This window comes from Vidua macroura, chromosome 3 (assembly GCF_024509145.1).
Source record: "Vidua macroura isolate BioBank_ID:100142 chromosome 3, ASM2450914v1, whole genome shotgun sequence".
Classification (NCBI taxonomy): Eukaryota; Metazoa; Chordata; class Aves; order Passeriformes; family Viduidae; genus Vidua; species Vidua macroura.
The window spans coordinates 48504660-48521313 of NC_071573.1; the positions used below are offsets into that span (position 1 = coordinate 48504660).

Consider the following 16654-nt stretch of genomic DNA (forward strand, 5'->3'; position numbering starts at 1 on the left):
AAGCACATTCATTGCTGCCTGAGCTCCCAAATTCCAAGAGGAGGGTACCCAGAGAAATCAAAGTTACTTTGAACAGCACATCATACCAATTTCTTCATAGGTATATTGGTATTTACATTCAACCTGGCCATTTCCACCTTGAGAAGAACTTGTATGAAACACATAGAAAGTATTTTGGCTCAATCTACTGGGTTATTTAACTCTTCTTATCTACAGAACTTAACTACTCCAATCCTTGCTCAGTAATAGCTATCTATTACCACAGATGCAGGAGAAACATCAAAACTGTCTCATCTGAACGTCATGGATAAAGGGGATCCAGTGGTAAGTGTTTTAATTATTTATATCCATTCCTTATTCATATCCTTCCATACCCATCCTTATTTTTACTTTACTGGGAGGATACAAATTCTCACAAGCAAGGTAAGGAAGAAAGCTGAAAAGGCTTAAACAATTTATTACATGCGCTTCAGCTTCATGTCATGCATGAAAAGTGGCATCCTTACCATGTTGATAAAACTATGTGTAACCTGGAATATTATTTTTATATTCACACACATCTGTTACTGATCTTGTTTTCTACAAAAAGGGACTGTCTTATTCCTCCTACAGAAAAAGTCCTGTAGTAACACAACATTTAAGCTCTGAACTACCTCTACACTAAAACACATGCATGAAAAATGCTATTACTATATTACTATTCATGAAACAAATCTAGCATGCCTTCCTCCTAAGAAAGAAAATATGGTACTACAGACTGATCTCTGAATAAAACAAACATTAGATAGAGTTACATAAATAAAATAATATTAAATAATGAAATGCAAATTCTAAGAAATTTCAAGATATGCCAGTATAAGAACCCTACTTTGGTCACACACTATCATTTCTAGTAGAAGAAAATAAATATGAGGCTCTACTGAACCATAATTCTTAGCAGGATCCTAACTTTTGTGTCACAGACAGACTGAAGTTGGTAAGACTAACATAAGAACCATCAATGCAAACTCTGACTTTCACAGCCAACTACAAACTTTCCCAATTCTAAATTGTTTTTCTTTCCAGTATTAAGGCAGTAAAGCAATTCTTTTTATTTCTCAAAGAAATTGCAATACATGCGAGAGAACAGAAAAGAACATGCCATGAGTTTATACTTTCTTTAAACTGCTTTTTGTGGTTCACTAATAAGTGCGGCTTCGGGAGTTTGAACACATTAGTGCTACCGTCACTTTGTTCTAAGTGTCCATAAACACAGTGAAGGAAGAAAAGTGAAAGAATGCTTGCTATTCTCCCCTTCCTTGTTCTTGCCTCCCACCTCCTTTCCCAGCTGAGCAGGAGCATTTGCCAAACCACAGCTATGACTGGCATAGTATTACAGGGCTTTGTGCAATAGGACCAAATGCAACATACAGGTTTGCACTTAGAAATCCCACTGTTCATGTGGCATCAGGAACTAAAGGCTCCCCATTCTGCAATCCATGAACCATTCACTGGCCACTAAAGCAAGTAAAAGAGATTCACTGAAAATAGGAGATGCTTCGCCAGACCCAGTGCAGTCAGAGATAAGGTGTGCAAACACTCTAGAACAGAAGTGAAAAATGGGTATTTGGAGAAAGTATAAACCATACTTATAATGTTATTTATACAGTATGAGTAAGGAAATATTTTTAGCCAGGGCCATATTACATATTCTATTTAGCTGAATAGCTAAACCTGTCATTTTTATCTCAGACTAAACTATACAGTTAATCAGTGTGGGTTTCTTATTTTCTTTGATGTTGACCATATTCACAAAGGAATTGCCTGAGGAATTGCATTTATTTCTCACAACAATTAAATTTCAAGCTTGGATGTGGATCCAGAGTAGTCTGTATGAAAATTTTCTGTTTTCAGGCTTTGTGAGACAAAACAACCATGTTGCAAGAGCAGCAGCCATTCGACTGATCTGCCTTCAGTTTCATAATTATTTTGTGCTTGTGGCATGGTAATGATTCTGTTAGAGTGCAAGAACAGGTTCTCTGGTCATTATTCTCATACAATGCAAGCATTACCTCTGAATGAAGTAAAAATGTGGATGTAAAATTTCAGTTAAAATAATCACATAGCTTAACAGATGGATAAAATTCACTTGAGCAAATCAACTCCCTTGCATTATGAGCTCCTTTGTATTTAAAATATTTTTGTCTTGAGACTAAGTAAGTTAAGGAAACATTTCTGAAGTTGACTATACAGCTTTCAAGCTGTGCTGTCTGTATAAAGCAGCTGTTTTAATATCTACTCGTGTCACAAATACAACTTTTTCCACTCACAGTAGAGGCTTCGGCGAGCAAATTCCACAAAGGTGTTGAAGACAGCTGCAGAAAGGAGCAAGAAATACTTTTCAATAGGAATAGGTTCTTTTAACATGCCACTTATCACTTGTCTGCTCCCCCAGTACTATTCCTGTCTCTCAAAAGCTCATTTTAGACAGAATACATTAAAAGGTATGCTTTTCTAGCTTAAATCAGGAAAGTTTTGCCCAGCAACCTCTGCTTCTCTCACCCCACTTTTTCTTTTCCCAGCTATCACTCCCTCCCACATGCTTCCCTGTCATTATGAGAGTCAAGCCCAACACAGTTCTGCATTAGCAGGCTTCCCTGATGAGGGAAATAGGGTGAAGAAAGACTCTAAAATGCTGCTCCTCAAAGACAGGAAAATATGAGTTTCTATGCCTGGGCTGGATGGAGGAGGCTCTGCTGGGCAAAAGCTGCATACACTTTGGTAGACTTGTTTTTACGCTTCCCTGAACTACCTTGTGTCTCAGAAGTCCCCTCAGAAAAACAACTTCATTATTTTTCAGGAACGCTGTACAGATATAAAACTCACAAACTGAACAAACTCAAACCACCCCAACCAGGAGAGGTCGGCAAGTGCTGAAGTAAGGGCAAGTAGAAGTGTTTTGTTGGACATGATGCACAGGTTTCTGGGAAAATCCTTGCCCTTCTAATAGTGCAGAGAATCATAACTTTGTTCCTGATACTGCTATTAATCAGGCAAATTACACCAAAGCCACATCACCTCTCTGTGCCCTTTAAATGAAATAAAAGTGTTAATAATTATCTTTCTCTTTGATATGCTAGGTGAAAACTGAGGCACGAGGATAAAAAAAAGAGAGTTGTACTCTCCAGTCAGTAGTGACTGAGTGAAGAGGAAGCAAGAAGGACACTTAGTAGCTTCTTTTACAGAGGATGGAAAAATTTCTTTGTTTACGACACTTGAGCAGAAAATTTCAGGTTTGCCTTTTTTTTTTTTTTTTTGTAAATAATAAACTTATCATTGATACAATAGCTCTAAACAAACAAGCATAACTATGCAGCAGGGTAGTACAAAGAAATTCAGCATACAGGCACAGCTTTTATCTTGAGGACATGTGGGTCCATGCCTCCTCTCCCACCCCCAAGCTTTGTAACCTTCATTAAAATCTTTCTGAATCTCAAGTCCCTCTTGCACGAAGCATGAGCAGCATGTACACCATCACTAGAGCCACAGCACATTTAGAAAGAGGGAGAAGTGCATCAGCCCATTGGGATCCCTACCACGTAAAAGCCTTTGGATCCTCTACTGGTGCTATACACTCTCACACTGGCATAACATGCAGTATCCTTGAGCCAGGGAAGCAAAGAGGGGAGTGGCAGTGTCACAACCACCTCAATGAACTTACTGCACACAGCTAACTGAACACCTCAGCACAGTAATAATAAGATCCAGTTACTGACAGCCTCAGTTGTATTTGAGCTGGGGTCAGAAGGTGAAAGATCCTATATGCTACTTAAAAGCCTTTCAGCTTCTAAAATTCATAACCAAAGAGTTGCAGAGGAAAAAGAACTGAAGCTGTCAGCTGTTTCCATGTAGCACAGTGCAAAAAACAGACAACTGCTGAGCTATAAAGAATCACAGAGCTTTGCCAAAATTTGCTTAATTGATTAGATGAGACAAGTATCAGATTCAAAACTAGACAGGGAAAATGCAACAGGCCTAATGAAGTAAGGCTGTTCATCAGAAGATTAAATAACTCATGCTGAATTTGACTGACTCCCCAGAAAAATATAATTGAATGGATGATATTAAGTGTAGGTTTTGCTCATTAATAGTGAGGCAAGGTAGAGAGCTCACAGTTAGACAATTAAGCATTTCTATTTCAGCTTTCATTTAATCACACTTCTGAAAATCACTACTTCACAAAAACAATCATCCCCCTCAAAAAAAAGCCCCAAACCAAACCAAACCCCTCTTACACAAAAACGCCACAAAGCCTCAGATAAACAGGTGATAAGGTTTAGGCTCTGCTATTTTGCTATTCACCCTAATTTTCTTATTGTGCTATCTCCCAACAGGCAACACAAAAGAAATCTGCACATTTGTATGGGAGTTCTGCTAGGAAAAGAACAATCAGCTGCAGACATGAAAGGAACTGAGAAGTCAGCAATTTCACAGCCTTTGCCTTACAATATCTGCTGCAACATTTCAGATCATATCAAAGCTGTTGTCACACACCATTTCCATGGAACTGCAAGAGTTAGGGAGAAACAAACATGGCACCAAATCCACCCATCAAGCAGGGACAGATACACCCACGGTGCTATTTTTCCAGTGCCTTATGTAGCCATTATTCTATGCATCCTAAACACTCAGGTTTCAATGACCCACTGACATGAAGTGATGACCTTTCTATTTAAAAATCTTTCTAGTTTAACTTCCCAGCTCCTCTCTCCCCTCCCCATTCTTCTCCCCCTTCTCTTTGGAAGCCTACCACTGGTCATCAATGAGTGTTTCTCAGAATAAGTACCATGACAACTCAGATCCTTCCCACCAAACTTCAAGCATTTCTTTGTGCTTAAGTTAGGGGTTCTGCCATCATAGACACATAAGAAGCCTGAGTTAGTCTTTGGAGATACCACTGTCTCTCCGGGCTGACTTCAGAGGGAACCTCTGAAACAAGGAGTAAAGGTCTTACAGACAAGCTATGCACAGTTTAAATCTTGTATAACTTTTTCTAATCAAGACACTTGTCTGTCCCCTGCTCTCCCTATAGTTCTTTCCTATTTAACAACCTCTTCTTGGCACTGTATTGCCCAATCTAAATGCAAATTCTACCTGTAATCTCATAAAATTTGTACAGAGGAGGTCTACCAACATTGCTTCTCCAAGATCTTTCTGTGTATTTTACAGCACCTTGGTAGCCATTTTCCTTACCTTTTAAGAATGCAAAAGCATGGTCTGCTTATGGGACACTTCTCAGATCCCATTTTTTAGTGATTTTCAATGCAGAGATTCAGGTGGCTCTTCTCTAGATGTAGGCCAGCAAAAAAGGCAAGAGTATTTGCTCTGTGATGCAAGCCACTGAAGAAAGAAAACCTGGTTGAAGGAAATATGATCACCAGCAATTCATGATTGGGAAATCATCATCTGCTAAACATGGTTTTGTGTTATAGAGGAATAGACTAACAAAAGAACTGGGAAACTACCTGTAAATACAAGGACAGCAGTAGGCAAAAGAGGTTCTCAGAAGGTAATAAGAGAACAAAAAAAATAAGACTGGACAAAGAGACAGCATTAAGTATGTCCGATATTGATGTTATCTCCTCCTAATTGCCATGAGATAAACAGAGGTATAAACATTAATCAATTACTGTAAACATTCACAAAATTACTGTGTCTTCTGAAATTCAACCCAAAATTGTATATTGTGAGATAATTCTCAAACTCTTTCTGAAACAACATCATAAGGCTTCCCATGCCCCAGCCTCTTCAGGACTCATGCCCATTTCAACACATGACACTGCCATGAAGGAAAAGCACAAAACTTCATAATCTGGATAGGAAAAAAAAAAAAAACCAACCCAAAACCGGAAAACCCAGAACATTCAGAGAAACAATGCAAGCTTTAATCTGCACAAGAATTCCCAAATCTTAGAGTATTTTACAAGGTAAAAAAGACATGTAATTGGAATTGGGATTTCAAAAGCAAGCTTTGAAATCTGGACTAAAACATCATGTAAAGATCTTTGAGAAAATCAAAGTATCCTCCAAAGAAATCTGCCATTACTTTCAAAAGCCAAGCAATGACAGAAGTTTCACAATAGTCTCCAGCTGTAATTAAGCCAATGCTAAGAAATAGTCACTTATTCTAAAAACTTTGTTGTATGTATTTTATTTATGTTATTTATTAGTAAACAACAAGAAGAGTTATAAGGAGCAAGTCCTCTCCCAGAAATACCCAGGACATTCCACATCAGGGAAAAAAAAAAAGAACAAAAAAAAATTTTAATAAGTGGAAATAATAAATCAAATCTCATTGACTAGCAACTGTTAATCCAGGCACCAGCAGCTCATCTTCCAGAATTGTTACTTGCTAGCAGTTAGTAACCTTGTAAGAGTACAATGTTATGCAGCATCCTCTCTCTGGGGCAGCTACATTAAACTGAACCAACCATCCACTTGATCAGCAGAGGTTTTTAAAATAAACACTCTCAGGGGTGCTGAAACATGCTATTTACTTATGGCAGAGATGTAATGCTTCTTCATTCAAATAGGCAAAGGCACTATGATCTCCATCCAGTCTCCTGATGACTTCTACTCTGAATCATTAAGTATGATAAGTAGCAAGCCTTGGCAAGCATCCAAATGTCTATTTCTAAAGCATTAGTACTCAGAAACCGTAACAGAAACCTAATCACTTGTGCTTCCATGCTTACAAACAAAGCCGAACATCCATTTTCAACACAACAGGGTCTGCTTCCCTCAGTGCAACTCTAAAGAGCAAGAGAGTAAAATAAATTTCAGTCAAATAATTGCTCTCCACTTCCTATCCACCCCTCCAGTCTCCAAACATCCTCTAACCCAGATTCTAAAACAAGGAAAAACAAATGCCTCATTATATAAACACAAGTTATGTTTGAAAATCTCCTTGCCTGCTCACCAATAACAACGAGGAGACATTTCTTGGTGGAAAAAAAAAAAAAAAAAACAAACAAACATCTCATCACTTTCCACAGCTTTCACTTGAAAATTAAAAAAAAAAACAACCCAAAAACATAAGCTAAAAGCTTGAGGAGCCACTGCTATACCAGGAAGACCAGGTCTTGCAGGCAAGCACCTCTGCTGCCCAGGGAAAGGCAGTGGCAGCCTATCCCAGCTTGGTGTTCCCTTCTAAGTTAATGTTAACAGGTTACAGACAACTGGCATCTCCAAAAAGGGCTGATCCTACTTGTATCATGTCTATAATAAACTGTAATGGCCTGGAAATGGCTCTCTTCCCTCCCTGATGAGACAAGAAAAGCAGACGAATAGCTGAGAGGACAATAAATCTTATAGCAAGATTCGAAGAGGAACTTAATTCTTGCCAATTTCAAAAGAATTCTTGCCTTCCCTGCCCCCATGGTATGAATGAGCAGCACCCAGACCCTTGCAAGCCCTAGCTTCAAAACTTACTGGTCCAAAAAAAACCAAAACCAAAACAAACCAAAAAAACAAACTCCAGCACAAGCACAGAAGGGGGATAGGAGGACCTCCCCTTGCCTCCCAGTTCTTCAGGAGAGACAACTCAAATAGAAATAGTCTCAAAAGTTATCTGCCCCACATAACAATGCAGTAGCTGATTTTTTAAGTGTGTTTCACACACACTCATGTGAGCACAGAGTGGCTATTGACCCCCTTGGCTGTACCTGTAACAGATCAAACACAGAACTTTCTTTCACACCACTGCAATTTTAAACAGAGCTCATAGGGGGTCAGCAACAGGTGCAAAGTCACAACTTCAAAAAAAAACCCTACAACAGCCTTGTTTGTCCAGTCCAAGATGACAACAAACTCTAACGTCTTACCTGAAAATCTGTCTTTGCAGAGAGGGACAACTATGAAAACAAAACATCCAGCTCCTCTTGAATAGGTACAGGAGCCAGAAGCTAACGAAGCCAGAAGCCAGAAGTATGGGCAAGTACTTGCACATGAAACTAAGAAAACAACCCTGAAAGAAGAGCTTCCTTATGTGCTCAAAATTTACGTCCAAAAAAATGTGGTTATTATCATACAAAATACACTCGAGCAATTTCAGTAACCCCAGATTTTCCCGAGACACAAGAGACAGCAGACACACTTTTTATTAACATATGAATTTAGATGATGGGAGAGAAAGGACCAATTACCATGTGGAAACAGAGTGAAAAAAGGATACCTGCTCAACCATTTTATAGAATGTTCCCGCCAAAAATTGTGCAAAATCCAATTCCCTCTGTTACACCTTCATCGTATGTTCTGCGAACTTTGCTAAAAGAGCCCTGTGCTTAAATAACGAACTAAGAACTTCCACTTACTGTCACTGGTGATTTTGACATGTGCTACTGATTTCAAAACAGTTTTTATCAGGCGTCAGTGCCACAGAGCTAGCACAGAGGTTAATTAATCTCAAATCTCTTATTAGCGGTAAGGGGGGAAAAATTAGACAGCCTTTATTTTCCCCAGAGAGCATGAAGTGTTGTAGCTTCTGTAGGAGTTACTTTTGCTACAGTCTCTCATTCTAGCACCCTTGAATGTTTATCAGTCTTTGTAAAACCCCAAGTAAGCAACCTTCCTTCTCCCTAATTCGGTATGAAAATATGAGAATCACTGCAACAACCACTTTTGTCCTCATAACAGTCAATCCCTTTTGGCTGACTGCTCTCCAATAGAGAACTTGCCATCCACTTAGGATGAACAAGGCTTCAAGAAACTGCATTTTCACAAATCAAGTCTAAGCAGCACCACGGGAAACAAGAAATAAATTATTTGGTAACTTCGCTGGACATGAAGTCTTCTAGATGAGGACACATCTAAAAATTGAAACCCTTAGTTGAGGTTCTGGAAACCAAATATAATAACTCCTGAAGTAAAACTGAACAGAGTCTGTGATAGCCAACAGTGGTGACACCCTTGAAAGAAAAGCAGATGGACCACTGACTTTGCCTGAGTCTATACAGGAGCTCCCTTTCAACACTATCTGCTTATCTCTTTGACACAGCCAAAGCCTGTACACAATAAAAGGGTTTATCAAAAGCATCTTTTTCCTCTCAGTATTTCTGTGGCTATGACCACCATATTATCTCAGACTATCCTACTCTGTCACACATTAATCTTCAAAATGTCATTTGGACAAAAGGGGGTTAGAGAGAATTTCTACACTATTTGTTCAATGTCACATGAAGTCTGTCAGGGCAGAGAACTGAAGCCTCTCTCATCTCCTTAGGCCCAAGTGAAACATCCCGTTTAATCAGCAGACTTGTTCTTACACAGCTATATATACCACACTGCCATATAACCTGAAAGTGAATCAAGTAAATGAAGTTTTTGAAAAAGCTGTAGTACTATTCCCTCTCATCAGGGACTGAATTAATCCTTTAAGTCCCTTGCCAAATGACAAAGTGAACAATATGAAAAAGAAACATGTACACAGACACCTATATGCAATTCCTGATTCCTGGACTGGAGTCTGACTTTGAAAGCAGAAAATACATTCCTGAATAAATGCTATCCAATTTTCCAAATATATTTAGTATATTATCATGGCACATTTGCACAAGCACTTTTTGCTATGACTTCACTGTACAGAGTGATTTAGCCAGCCAGCACAATGTAGTCCAAAGACCACTCAATCTTTTTGAAAGGAAAAGGCTTGAGTTTTATGACCTTGATCATAAAATTAGATGCATTCTGGTTCTCCACAGAGTATTTCCTGACATCACCTTGTGTTAGGCAAAGCTTTGTTAATCTTACCATCAGACAAGCTGTGAGTGATGAGCAGTCTTTTAACAAAAGCTGCTTGGAGATGAGGCTCTTCTCTTGTCTTCCAAAGAAGCTCACTTATAATTTGAGAGTTTACCAACCTAAATGGAAGTCCAGATATATTTTATCTAAAAGATAAAACAGGGCTTTCACAACAGCAAAATGAGGAAGTTCAAAGAGGACAGAAAAGCTAATTAAGAAAGATACAGCTAGATATAGACTTGTGATTTAGGTCAGATCATATCTTTTCAAGGCTTTTAGGAAGGAGCTTCCAAACCGACCTTTCAGTTCCCTACAGTGTTAATGAATTTTCAAATGTAATTAATTCCAGGTGAATTGGAACTAAATAATCCTCTGAGAAGTCAGACCAAAATCAAAATGCTTTAGAGTACAGCAGAGCTGTCTCTTTTGAGAACAATAAGCAAAAAAATTTGTGAATAAGAACATAACCCAGGTCTTTTTAAAAGCTGAGGCATCTCAGAAATGGGTATTGTGACACCACAGTCAGTCTCACCTACAGACCTGACTGTCTTTCCTTGAGTGTGTTTCTCCTACTCACACACCTGAAGGGCCCTCAGAAATGTAAAGGATTCCTGATTCATGCATGTGCAAAACAAAACTGCATGACACAACCCTTTTTGGCCACGTAAAGGCAGCATGCTGTCTACCTGCAAAAACAAAGCATGGTAGAGGCTTCTATTTTTTAGAAAAGCTTGCCCTGAAGAATTCTGCACTTTACATCATTCTATATATAAATGCAGTATTACCAGAATAAAAACCCAATCAATTCCTCTCAAGAAAACCGCTACTGTTGTCCCTCCCTTCTACAGCTTATAAAAAATTTGCATACAAAACACTGACACTTACTTTAACTGTTTTCTTTGAATAGTCAGGTTTTCTTTTTTGTCCCTCTCTTAACAGGTTAACAGGAAAAAATCAGATAGGTCAGAAAAAAAAGGAACCCAAATTAAACCAACCAAACAAGAAATTCCAGCCGCAACACCCTACCAAAATAAAGCCAATTCATACTAGCTCCATTTAAATAAGAAGTTTCACTTGCTGTTTCATTTTAAGTATTTTGAAGATTTTTGTAACCACCTCCCCAAATATTCAGATTTCTTTCTGCTTCTTTTATGCTTATATTCCCTGATGTGCCCAAAATAAACACAACTTTAAAGCTACCAGGCCCATCTTGGCCAAAATACCTGAGAATTTCCAGTGTCATGACAAGGGAGAGCAACACAGAAATTGTTTGAGGAACACAAGTGGACACTTAAGACTTTAGTCTTTCATACGAAACCACAGGACAGGCAACTTTCACATGCAACCAAACCAGTGTACTTGTTGTACAGGCTCCTGGCAAGTTCAACAGGGGAAATGTTTTAATTGACATGAACAACAAGTTTGCACAGCAAATTCTGAAGATACAAAGGTTTTATGTTTTTATTAGCCATTAGAGGGTTGCTACCAGCCCTTAGAAATTCTCATTTATGTAATCACAAGTTAAAGCAGAAGAGAATAAAGCAATGTATTAAAATAATAATGTATTAAGCAATGTATTAAAATAATAAAACTGCAGTTGCAGGGGAGTGGAGTCCCTAGCGCATTCCCCAAAAGCCACTAGGCTGTCCAAGATTTACGATTTGTGTCTTACTCATCTAACTCTTCTCACTTCCTTCCACTGCTGGAGCTGGTTTTCAGTTAGTGAGCCAGGATTACCTTGGCAGATTCAACAAGCAAAACCTCATTTATGCAAATCCCAATACTGCAGTTCATTACTGGAAAGCCTGGCATTTTTTAAACCTTCCTGTTTTTTGGAGCTCGTTTTTGGTCCAGGACTAGTATGCACCCCCATATAGCAAATTTAAGCCTACTGGCAACAGATACACTTTTAAGTATCTTCCACAGATTCTTCAGAAGTAACTCACATATGTCTATGCCCTCCCCAATAATTTCATGCTGAAAAACAGTGCTCTAGATCCCTCCTGATGGGATGACTAGAGCATGAAGCTTGAAACTCTCACTGTGAGCCACATCGAGAACAGACAGCAGAAACCACCACCTTTCCACAGACCTTCTAAACTCTGAATTACTGTGAGCTTGAAGTCATAACAGGATAAATAACAAAACACAGCCTGATATCTACTACTCTCCTCTCATTTGCTAAGGATGACTCTGCTATAAAAGAGAAGAAATGACTATGTCAAGTGGAAATATGGAATACAGCTATTGTCTACCCTACAAACTGCCATATTTTTCCAAGATCCTCTCCAATCAGTATGGCAACCAAATAAAAACAGGCATATATGGACAAGACACGAGAGAAGCTGGTCTTGGAGAGAAAAAAACCAAAAAACTAATAGTCTGAATATTCTGAAAACATATTCATCTTCCCTACCTCCAAAGGAAAGTTAACAGAACTAGCAAATGTTCACACTTCATTCCTTTGAAAATAAATGTATACCTCCTCCACAGCATATGATGCAGGCCTAATAAAAAAAAATGAGTTTTTCAAACCAAGTGTTTTCACATTGTCTTGATTTTCTTTTATGCACACACTTGCCTGATGCAGGTGTGATTTCTGTCCAGATCACTATTGAAGTTTTGTGTTGTTGCTCAGGAACTTCCTTTCAAGTTCTGAAGTAAAAAAATCCAAGCATTCCCCCCACAATAACATAACTACACATGAGCAATGCACTGAAACTTGCAAATGCAAACAAAAACTCTGAAGTCAGAAAAGACAGCTCCACACTATGGAGGGCACAAAACAGAAAAATCAATATTCCCTTTAGGCAACTCCTTGGTTTCTCTAGATTTAAATACAATGAGGGAAACTGCAAAATTCACATTGCAAACATGGTTTACAAACTAACTGCTCATTTTTGTTTGGAGATGTGAATTTTAACACCATAAATTGTGGGTTGCAAGGACTACAAGGAAAGAGTTGCTTATACACTGAATCTGTGGCTTCGGGGGGGGGAAAAAGTTGGTTTTTTTTTTTATTGCCATGAAACTTGCCACTGCTGTATAAGACACACATTTACATGTACAGCTTTAGTAGTTCACAGGACGGGATGCCCAATACCTATTCCTTCAAGCAGTTCTGTTAGCTGCCTGGAAGACAATAAGCCTTCTATTTACAAAAAATAATTGTTCTTAATTTGAAAGCCTTCCCAACTGGATACCTCAAGGAGTACACACCACTCTAAAAATTTTTAAAAATAAAATGTTCAGCAACGTCACCCACGTGGATCAACTTTGACAACCCAAATGAAACTGCAGACCAAGGAAGTATAAAGTAACTTCATAAAGTTACATGCAAACAGACACGTCAGTACCCAAAGTATATCCCACTTATCTGCAGAGGCAGCAGCACCACTTGCTAAGTGGGTACTAGGACTCCAGCCAGCCGTGAGGACTCTGCTTCCCTCTCAGCCACTAGCCTGGTGCAGGATGTTAGCCAAGCCTGTATCTCCTTAACATCCCAGGTCACTCAGGCACAGAAAGGAAATTCCTACACTAATTCATGTAACAAGTGCAGAAGTTCATTAGCAAAGATTAATAGATCTGTCTACTTTCTTTTGCGAGAATCCTATACTTCAAAAGAACCCCAAAACATTTTCAGTAAGATTGCACTCCATCCTCAGGGGTTCATCATGTTCAGACTCACACAACAAAGGCTTTTCTGCACTTGCTGAGTACCTCACAAAAATTATTATGACCCATTCTCCAAGATGCAGTGGTTTCCAAGCCTTTCATCTGCAGGCCTCAGAAGATTTTCCAGCAGACATGCAACTACTGGCTAGAGTGGTTAGGGTAGTAGATCCTAGTTCTATTTCCCCCATTCCACAAAAGCAGTCAAAAGGCCACAAAGTGAGAAACTGAATAACTCTGCATTTCTTGCAGTCTATTTTCACCCAAGCTAAGCAATATTTATACCAGAAGATGAAAATTTTAAAAATTGACAAAAACTTTCCGATGAAACCAGAGATTGTGTTTACTCCCACTAAAGTACCAATCAATTGCAAACAAAATCTTCTACCAGTTTGAGCTGTGCCTCTTAGTCCCAAAAAGAGAAGACTGAGAGGGGATCTCATTAATGCATATAAATATCTCAAAGGTGGGTGCCAAGAGGATGGTGCCGGACTCTTTTCCATGATGCCCAGGGACAGGATGAAGAGTAATGGCCATAAACTAGAACACAAGAAGTGGCAGAGCACTGGAACAGGTTGCCCATGGAGACTGTGGAGTCTCCTTGTCTGCAGACATTCAAAACCCACCTGGATATGTTCCTGTGTTGACCTGCTCTAGGTGACCCTGCCTTGGGATGGAAGTAGACGAGATGATCTCCAGAGATGCCTTCCAACCCTAGCAATTCTGTGATTCTATGGCGGAAAATTTGTCAGTTTCCTCTTCAGTGGAGGAATTTCTTCCTAATTGTAATATTAAAGGGAAAAAAGTCATTAAAACTCAAGCCAGAATTGCTGTTGTGTTCATGAAGTAATATCGAAAGCATTTTCCTTCTCCTGTTTTCACTTGAATTTTCACTGACTTTTTACAGCAGAATCAGACAGTAACATTATCTGGAAGTAACTTCAGTTCTCCTGGTCCTATTTCCCCAACAAAACAGGAAAAATTGACTTGGACTGCTTAGAGGCTTGTCCAGCTGAGTTCTGAATACCTGCAAGGACATCCCAATCTCCCTGGGTAGCCTGTTCTAACACCTGACTCCTTACAAATTGAAATTTCTTTCCCTTATATCTCATTGGAATTTCCCTTGCTGCAAACTTGTGTTTGCTGTCTCTTGTCCTACTGCCTCTCCATACTTTCTCACTAGTTAACTGAAGACATGGAATAGTTTTCCCAAGGAAAAGCAACACCCACACATCGCTGTATTCTTAAAATGTTCATAAAATATAGACATGTAGAAAAGGATCTGCAGCTAATTTTTCTGAAATACACGAACTGCAGTTTTGTTTGTAACCTAACATTGTCTCTTATGGCTTGTACTTCTGCAGCATGTACCACCAAAGCCTCACCCTCACACACAAGTAAAGCAGAGCGGCCAATGCGGTAAAAACTCACACCACTAATTATTCTGTAGTAATCCTCCTATATTGAGAAACACTCGGTTTTTGTTCCCTATTTCATATCACAGAATGGAACTATATGGTCTTTAAGGTCCCTTCCAATCTAAACCCATCTCCCCGCTATGGGCAGGGAACACCTTCTACCAGAGCAGGCTGATCAAAGCCCCATCCAGCCTGGCCTTGAACAATACCAAGGATGCGGCATCCACAGCTTCTCTGGGCAACCTGTTCTGGTACCTCACCACTCTCATAGTGAAGAATTTCTTTCTAACACCTAAACGAAATCTGCTCTCTTTCAGTTTAAAGTCATTCCCCCTTGTCCTACCACCACCTGAATTAGTCCTGCCAACCTAAGGTACTTACTCAACCTCACAATAAACTCTTTTTCACACAACTTCTCTGCTGAGCAGGGAAGCAACATTTAGCGATGCGGACACTGGCTACAAAGAAAAACCACGTGAAAACTTGTGGTCAGCATGAGGGTGAGAACTACAGGCCACAGCAGAGGGCTTACACCCGCTCTACCGGGGCAGCTCCTTCGGGGTTACGCAGGTAACCAGGTTGGCAAAGCACCAGAGTGAGCTCGAGTGTTTGAGCGGTGTTGCACTGACCCTGCTAAGCACACCCTTCTCTCTAGATTCCAACCTCCTGCACCAGGATGCATGCGTGGTTCACAAAGTGCATCTGGGGTTTTTTGGTTGGTTTTTTTTTTTTGGTGGTTTTTTTTTGGTTGGTTTTTTTTTAAACCAGCATCTTCTACTGTGGGCCATCCACAACCCCGCATCGCCTCTCCGGGCCACGGCACTCGGCGGGGAGGCGCTGACAGCTCAGGGCGGCAGCGCCCGAGCTCCCCCGGTGCGCGACCCGCGGGCAGTGAGCGCTGCCCTCCGCTCCGCTTCGGACCGACCTGGCGGCCAGAGGAGCCGGCACACCGCGCTCTGCCACGGCCACCAGGCACACAAAGAGCCGCCCTCGGGTACAGAGCGGTCCCGGGGCTGAGAAAGTCTCGAGAGGATTCTGCTTTGGCCAGCATGAACTTGTGGCGGGGCGCGCCCCACGCTCGGCTCTCGGGGCGCCGCCGGCCGGTCCCACTCCGGGGTCAGCAGTCACGGCGCCGCGTCCCGCCTGCGCACCCCGCCCGGCAGCCCCAGCCCCGCGGCTGTGTCCCCAGTGCGGAGGGAGGCCCCAGCCCAGCAGCAACATGGGGTGAGGGAGAGTCGCAACAAGTCCCCGCCGCCGCCGGCCGCCCTTACCCAGACAGTGCCGCAGGGCCAGCAGAAAGTGCGGGGGGCCCCCGTTGAGCTGGTAGAAGAGGGAGCCCAAACAGAAGAGCAGTAGGGTGGCCATGCAGAAGACATAGTCGCGCAGCGAGAGGAACGGCAGCAGCGAGAGGGGCCGCCGCCTCATCAAGCCCCCGCCCTGGCCCGGGCCCCCTCCCGCCGCCGCCGCGGGGGGCCAGGGCGCCGGGCATTCCCCGCCGCCGTGCTGCTGCTTCTTCTTCATCCTCCCCTTCGCCGCCGCCGGCTCACGCAGCCCGCCGGGGGAAGCGCATCCTCCATCCGCCTGCGCGGCTCCAGCTGCCCGCGGCCGGGAAAGTTCCCGGGAGCTCAGGAGATCCGTCCCGTCCCCATCGCCGTCTGCCCCTGGCTCCACGGCAGGCGAGAGTCCCCGGCGCTCCTGCGGCGGTGGCTGCTGCTGCTACGGAGCGCCGCTAAGGGGAGGGGAAGGAGGTGGTCACCATCCCGCTCCCTGGGGCTCCTCTCCTCCTT

General features: G+C 41.4%; 1 protein-coding gene across 1 annotated transcript in view; it reads right to left on the minus strand.

Moving 5' to 3' along the window:
- The window catches only part of UST (uronyl 2-sulfotransferase), a 152254-nt gene extending 135851 nt beyond the window's left edge, over nucleotides 1-16403 (minus strand). Inside the window, exon 1 of the mRNA XM_053974325.1 lies at nucleotides 16139-16403. Coding sequence (XP_053830300.1) covers nucleotides 16139-16388 — 250 coding nt within the window. The 5' untranslated portion in view covers nucleotides 16389-16403. The remainder of the gene's footprint in view (nucleotides 1-16138) is intronic.
- Between the last annotated feature and the right edge of the window lie 251 nt (nucleotides 16404-16654).